General features: G+C 40.3%; 1 protein-coding gene across 1 annotated transcript; it reads left to right on the plus strand.

Moving 5' to 3' along the window:
• The first annotated feature begins 3,989 nt into the window (after positions 1-3,989).
• LOC309708989 (uncharacterized protein) lies at positions 3,990-7,187 on the plus strand. Its single transcript, XM_082537407.1, has 2 exons — positions 3,990-4,489; positions 6,739-7,187. The coding sequence occupies exons 1-2, from the start codon at positions 4,133-4,135 to the stop codon at positions 7,066-7,068; spliced, it is 687 nt and encodes a 228-aa protein (XP_082393533.1). The 5' UTR covers positions 3,990-4,132; the 3' UTR covers positions 7,069-7,187.
• The last annotated feature ends 755 nt before the right edge of the window (positions 7,188-7,942 follow it).

Genomic DNA, 7,942 nt, shown 5'->3' on the forward strand with positions numbered 1-7,942 from the left:
CTCAAACCTCATGTGTGTCCAAACTGTTGCTGCAGCACCATCTCTCATCTGAATGTTCTTGTTTGAAATCTGACTGGACAGAAGTACCAAGATGAGTGAGGCGCTGCAACCTGTGCTTGTGCCATCCAGACACTTCTTAGCATGTATTTATGCGGGTGTCTCTTATTGCATATGCCAGGACAGGCTGGGTTGATGTGTACAGAGGCAGCAACAGCTAATGACCACTGCACAGCTGCAGGTTGCTCTTACCCAGCAATTCCTCAACAACAGATCCAGACACTTGTGCGGACCATGCAGACAGGTGACTGCTTCTATCGCATGCAGAAAAGGTCGCAATTTGAATGAAACATATATTTACATGTATTTTAATGTTGGTGACACAGTTGTAGCCTGAACTGTTTTAACATGCTGGTTAATTTAATGACGCTGCAATATTCAAAACTGTGTGAAAGTGTGCTGTCAAAGCAGGCAAAATAGAAAAACCACAACATAACATTATAGATGCAATATGATGGCAAAGAAACTGCAAAATGCTACTCAAATAAAGTTTTAATTTGGATATTGATTCTTCCATGGATTCTATTGTAAGTTAACACAGGATTTCTATTTATCTTGAGTAAAGTGGAATGAGTTTTGTGTCCTAGGTAGGATTACATGTACATTGTACCTCTTCCTTTATTGTCCTCTTTAGAGCTTTAGATCTGTGTGTGTGTGTGTGTGTGTGTGTGTGTGTGTGTGTGTGTGTGTGTGTGTGTGTGTGTGTGTGTGTGTGTGTGTGTGTGTATTAAAAGCTCAGTTACAGGATCATCTCCTATCCTCAGTGAGGTGTGAACCCCAGACTTCTCACGCCCCACCCCAACCCTGTCAGCCTTTACACCAGCATAGGTGTTAAAGGCCCCGCTGAGGTGACATTTATCACTGCTCTGGGAAAGAGCTGCTCTGAAACAACACACACACACGGAGCAGAGGATGAATCGGGTTGGAAAATGTATCTCCTTCTCACCAGATATTAAGATTATCAGGTCTAGACATGAATGATAAAACGACTTTTTTAGCACTTGAAGATGATTAACTCACTGTTCCCATTAAACTGCCCATTCAGAGATACTGTTTTTCACTGATCTGCCTCGTGCTGGCAAAGCTTGTTGGGTCAGACACTCGCTCACAGACTTATCTATGACTACCTGATCAGTGTCTGTTTTTAGGTGGTGTATCTCGCTCCTCCTTTTCCCCTGATGATAAATATGTCACTCTCACTACAGAGGATGTGCTTGTGGCTGAGGGAAAGTGTGTGTCCAGATGATTTGGGATGTTGTGTCACCCACAGTAAAGAAGATAAGATAGCAGGCAAACAGCTTTACGAACCCATTCATTTTTTTTAATCAAGATTGTTCCAGATTTAGTAAATACACAGTTGTTACAATAATACTTTGTTATTTTAAACGCAGATGAGTTCATTGTGAAACAGGATACTTCAGCGGGGCATGCAAGGACAGTAGCACAGTACAGAAAATAAACATTTGTAGAGGACAGTGGCCAAATATTGGCAGCGGTAACCTTGTGAACAACGGGTCAGTGGTTCACATTCCTGAACAGCTTGGCAGGCAAAGCTGCTGAAGCACAACAACACCCATCATGATACTGTAGAGGAAGATACCCATACCTATTATAAGTTGGTTTCCAGACGCTGAGGTGCCACAGACCAAAGATACATTTTCTCCGGCACAGCACTCATCACAACTGTCTGCCAAGGATAATATAAATGTCAATGATTTGATAAAAACTGTGTATATATCTTCAAAATCAAACTGAAGGTAAAGGTTTTATGGTTATTGCCAGTTGCACTGACTGCTTCTACTTCCTTCAGATGATTTCTGCTCATTTTGGTCTTTGGCTCCCCCTAGGTAGCCGTTTATACACATACACTGTGTGGGGAAAATACTCCAAATGTTCTTACTTGTCCACTCCAGGGTAATTTTGGCATTGCCACACCAGAAACTGGAGTACTTATTTCAATTCTTACCATTTCTTAGCATTTACATCCAGTGGCTCAAATGGGCAATTTCTTGGACCAGGTGGGGCCTCTGGGCCACATGTTTGACACCCCTGCTGTATAGGGTTTGAAAGTCTGTTTTAAATACAGCAGTCTATTTACCGCATATTTTCCCAATTTTTTTTATATTTAAAGTTGTTTCCAATCATCTGACAAAAGTATTTTCTACAACTGCCTAATGTTATTTTATTTACACTTATAGTTTTTATGAGCTATTGAGTTATTAGAGTAAAATCCTACACGTCAGGTTTTCAGAAACACTAATGCTGCTGCTTGTGGCTCTGGAAGCCGATAGCCTGAAATAGTTTGTGATTGGTCTACAATAAAAAAAAAAATCTGAGTTAATATTATTTTTCCAAATCTGCACAATGTAATATCCAAAAGCTGAATTTTATTGATAAATTAAAATGTTTTATAAAGCTTTTAGCCCTTCACAACACTTTAAAGTAGTGGATGATTTGTTTCTGTGCCAACAAGAACAGCAACTCTGCATGTTTACCAGTTCAGTAGATTAAACGGGTAAATATGTCTCATGCTGTGTGTATAATCAGTGTTGTCCTTTTAAATGAAGGTGTCTTGACTTTCTGGATACTAATAATATGTTGCCTCCCCTTTTGGGACCTATGGGTAGTCTAGACAGTTATATTATAATAGTGACTGTAACAGGGTGCAAATCACATGTGACATCCCTATGATCAGAGCTGATGTCCTGATAATTGGTGTTATCCTTTGTGTCATCCCTGTAATCTGCAGTGTCCTGCACGAGGAGCCCACCAGGTGAGGAGAAACGGAGGCCATGTGTGATCTGTCACAGATCAGCATTGCCTCCTTCAAATTAAATCTAATGTCCTGTGATAAAGGCTGCATAAATATCTGAACAGGACTAATATAGGAAATATTTACATGTTAGCACTGTAACACAAATACTGTATAGATCAAGTGTAACACTCTGCTCAAATGATTTATTATGTTGAACCGATGAACTTTTCAAATATATTTTCTTTATTTATAACATATACATCTAAAAAAACAACAACAACTGTCTGCCAATGGATAGCTATGTTAATAAGGGCTTTTGTGTCATAACCAGCTTTTCTGTCATGCTTTCAGAACGATCAAGTTCCAACAATGGTAAGACTTTTCTAACTTTTTAATATATTTTCTAAGTGATAGAAAGCAGTTCTGGTGACCTTATTAATATGATGAATAAAAACTTAGATCACAATCCAAAATAATGCCAAGATTCCCAATTCCTCACAGTGTTTCATAGAAATGGATAAATATGAACAAATTTTCTGTCTTGTCTCTGTTCAGTTCTAAAACGTTTTGAGGCAACCATCAGATAAGTGCAGGTATTAACTTGTGAACAAGGGTTAGATCATCAGAGGAAAATGATAAGTATAACCCTGGATCATCTGCATAAGAATGTCAGGATATATCGTGATTCTTTATGACAGTACCAAGCAGGAACATGTAAAGGTTAAAGAGTAATGGAGCAAGGACTGTTCCGTTAGGAACCCCTGACTGACTTTTTATTTCTGCAAATCTAAAACTTTGAAGTGTCAATGAGTTGAAGGCAGCAGTGAGGTCAGGTAGAACTGACTGAAACTCATTGTGAGTCACTGTTGATCTTCAGGTCATTGATGACTTCGGTAAGAGCTGTTTCTGTGCAAAGTTAAAGTCACATGCACGATTATTACAGCTTTTACTGTGTTTTAACGGAGTACGTGATAACCCCACACAGCATGGGTGAGAAGAATAGAGCAAATACGCCATCTATTGGAGAACCACAGAAAACACATTTGAATTTGATGAATTATATTTAATTCATGTTCTGCTTTAAAATAAAGTAGTATCTGTAGCTCATATTTTTTCCAATTCTCCTATTTTTTTCATGGTAAGGAATTTTTACTGTAGGATGTCATGTGTCACCAAAGTCCAGAGAATAACCTTTATTTTGAAGTCTGCGACGTTAGTACTTCCTCCTGCCGGTTAGACTCTACCGAGAAAAACGAACCGAAATCGCGGTCTGTCGACGAAAGGACTTCGCGGTGAAGAAGTGAACCAACGGAAAACAAAATGAACTCGATGGAAAAGAAGCTGGCGGATTTGATACGTGAACACCCGAATCTGTACGATCCGAGACGGCGGGACTACAAAGACAACATGAAGGGACATCTGTCGTGGAAAGAGATCGCGGACGCCATGGGAAAGTCGGAGGAAGAGGTGAAGCTGAAATGGAAAAATCTGCGCGACAAGTTCTGTAAAGCGAAGAAGCGACTGGCCAAGAGACACTTCCCCCTGCTGGACGACAACGAGGACCCGGCAGACAGGCATACCCCCGTGCTGTACAGCCAGCTATCCTGGCTCACCGCCTATGTCAAACCCAGAGGAGAAAGAGGCATGGGGGAGCCAGAAGTGTGTGTCCGCCATTCGGTAAAAAGCATTTTTATGTTTAGTAGATTAGCTTTTGCTAAGCTTCGTAGCTTAGCTACAGCTAACTAACTTAGTAAAGGCCATAGTGACTGCCATCATACCGAACTGTTGCATAGTATTGAAACTCTGCACGTATAAACAAGAATATATAAATGGCTAAATATCGTAAACATCATAGTATATGTTGTGTTCGCTAAAATCATGAAACGTCCAGCCATGTCATTACGAACAGATGCCTATAACGATATCCGTTTTTCCAAATAAAAGCACCTGGAAGTCCAAAAGTAGCAACCATATTACTGTAGATAAACAAACACATACTCAATTTCTGAAGCTGTTGTGAGTTATTTCTTTTATTAATAAGGGAACTTATCTCTGTAACATTGTAATTAGGTCAATACTTACAATATAAACTTTATTTATCTATTTCAATAGTACACTACAGGGGTTTCAGTCATCGATACAGCCTCTAAATTTTATGTTTACATTTGTTTGTATGACAGTACTTTGTCATATTTGTGCTTTTTAAAAAGTATTTTTTTAAATAAAATTTGGTCTCGATTGGATATTTTAATATTTCTGTCTTGTACAAACTGTTTTGCTTAAAAGCCTCAGTCAGTTTTCTGGAATGAACTAAAATTGGCCAGTAACATAATGTTGCTGTCTAATCAGCCTTCAACAGAACAGCATCACATAAATTTATTAAAGCTAAATGTAATCAGAATTTGCATAATTTAACTAAAAATTTCTCCTGTAGGTCGTTAATGAAAAGACACGAGGCAGAGCCGGAGGTGACAATGTTGAAGATGCTCAGATTATTTAATTAGGAGTGATGAGGATGAACAAGATTAGAAATAACTGTATCAGAGGTACAGCTCAGCAAAGAAGGAGGTCTAGCAGAGGGTTTGTGTGACAGAGGAAGATTCTAGGGATAGGGTGAGATGAAGGCAGATGACCCCTATGGGGAGCAGTTGAAAGAAGTAGAACAGGCAACAGGTAGAGGTGAAATTTTTAGAGTCAGTGTACTTGCCCTTGTTGTGAGATGAGGTTGATGCAGTGGTTAGTACTGTTGTCTGACAGGGAGAAGGCTCTGGGGTCAAATTTCCTGGTCCAGTTCAAAGACATAGATGTTAGGCTAATTGGTGAATCTAATTTGGCTGAGGGGGTGTAGGTTTGGGAGTGTCTGCCTCTCTGTTTTAGCCTTGCCTTGCACTCTGTGTAGGTTGGGTTCTAACCCCTCTGGAACCCTGAACAGGATAAATTGTGAAGTAAAGAGATGACAGGATCCCTGCTCAGAACCAGGATTTTTTTTTTCAGACAAAAGCTAAAACCTTTATTGTAAAGCGTTGATCTTTACAGTCTAAAACTAGCAGTTTGTAGTTTTAGACTGTAAAACTACAAACTGGAGTAGCTTTGCACCAGTGAAAGCTACTCCAGTGTTTACTTGTTTTCCTTTTCTTTGCATCCTGCTGTGATTTTTCAGCAAATGTCTACCGTCTGGTTCATTAAAGCTAGTCTTAATCAACTGCTTCTCCATGAGCATTTCTGTCTCTTTTTCACTAGCATCTAACCTGCTTGACTCGACTTTTTCGTGTTTTCCATTAGGTATTAGTACCTGATACCAGGTACATTTTTAGTACCTACATGGCTGGGATTTTAAGCGAGCTGAGTCACATTGAACAGACTACATGCCACTGATGGGCCAGGAGGTGACATCACTAGATGATTCATGAGGTCAACTCCTTCACAAGAATCAAACCCTCCAATTTTGAAATTCTGACGATCATCTCGCTGCCTGCAGCCACCCCTCGCTCTCTCTCTCTCTCTCTCTCTCTCTCTTCTTTTACCCTGACTCTAGCAAAAAGCCATAGACCAAGCCACATGTATAGCATCACCTTGATGTCCTCCATTGTTGTCTTGTGTTTGTGTCGCATACAAATGACATCACAAGACTTTCCAGCTGCCTCCCTATGATGACCCTATCTACATTGAGCTGGTACTCAATTGTAATAGAAAACACCCAAAGCAGAGTCAAGCGAAGTAGGTGCTAGTGGAAAAGCCTTCTTTCCCATTGGATGTTGGGACACTGGCTCACCACTCCATCTTGGGGTAGACAGTGAAATATTGCAAATGTCTGGTGTTTGACTGCAATCTGAAAAAAAGAAGAAGAAGAAAATCACTGAGCGTAGTCAGTAGTGTGTTGCAATCCGTTTTAACCAGTGTTTGTTTTCTGTTTTCACACCACACAGGTAGCTAGTAGAGCAGGCAACGCTGAGAAGGAGCAAGACAAAGAGGAGAAGGCTCAGCTGGGCTCTCTGCCTGTCGTCAGCACCAGCTTTTCTCTTCCGGAGTCCTGTCCGACCAGCGATCAGGACGTGGGAGGCTCTCTTAAGCGCAAAAGACAAACATCCGCAGAAACAGAGATAAGTTCTGCAGATCCCCTCAGCAACCTCAGAGATGAGGATGAACTGTTTTTGCTCAGCCTCTTGCCGTCACTGAAGAGGCTAACCATTAAAAAAAGGATGGAGGTGCGAATGAAATTTCAGCAAGTGCTTTATGCTGCTGAGTTTGAGGACTAAATAGTTCAGGTCCCAGTAAACACTGGTAGTTGGCAGTGTTTGATCTTAAGGATGTATGTTTGTATCAGACTGTATATATTTACTGTATATATTTTATAAATAAATATTTTATGGATCCTTCAAAACAGCTTTTGCTTCTTGTTTTCTTTTCTTCTTTTTCTTTTTGTAATAGTCCCATTGTGTCCCATTTGGCTCTGATTCAGCACCTCTCCCTCTGACTTTGGCTGATTTTAAAGGCATAAGTTAACAGGAAACTATGTATAAAAGTGCTTCAGTACTGATAGAGATGCGTGTTTTTTTTGTTTGTTTTAAAAAATGCTGATTGTGCCTTTAAATATTTGCATTCTTACTGCTCATGCTTGCCTACATGAAATCAGCTTGGTCTTTGCACTCGTTCTGTGAATTAGAAATGTAGTGAGCCTCATCTTTGACAGCTGCACTGGTAACTGTTTCATTCTCTGAGCTGCAGAGTCATTCACTCCCAAACTGAACCAATCACCGCTCTGCTTCACTGAGACCCTCTCTCTGCTTCCTGCTTCTGATTGGATGGTAACAGACTCGCCCCTCCCCTCTTGTGTTCAGAAGTCACTATTCACAGACAATTCCATGTTTTCATTCATATCTTTATACATTTCATTCATACATTCAGAGTGTCACACTAATGTGTACATATAAGCACAAATAAGAGACCCACTGGTCTCAGTCTCTTCCTGCTTTGTGTCTTCTGTCGGCTCCCCTTCATCTCTGCTGTATTTATCCCCTTTTCAGCCTCCTCTCTGTTCTTGCTTGTGTTACTCCTAAACCCCTCCCCCATACAGCTTCCCTGCTCTCTTGTCATTGGGTGCTATGTGGGGTGATGATTGTGGTTTCTGTC

This window comes from Aulonocara stuartgranti (genome assembly GCF_965226115.1).
Source record: "Aulonocara stuartgranti genome assembly, chromosome: 1".
Classification (NCBI taxonomy): Eukaryota; Metazoa; Chordata; class Actinopteri; order Cichliformes; family Cichlidae; genus Aulonocara; species Aulonocara stuartgranti.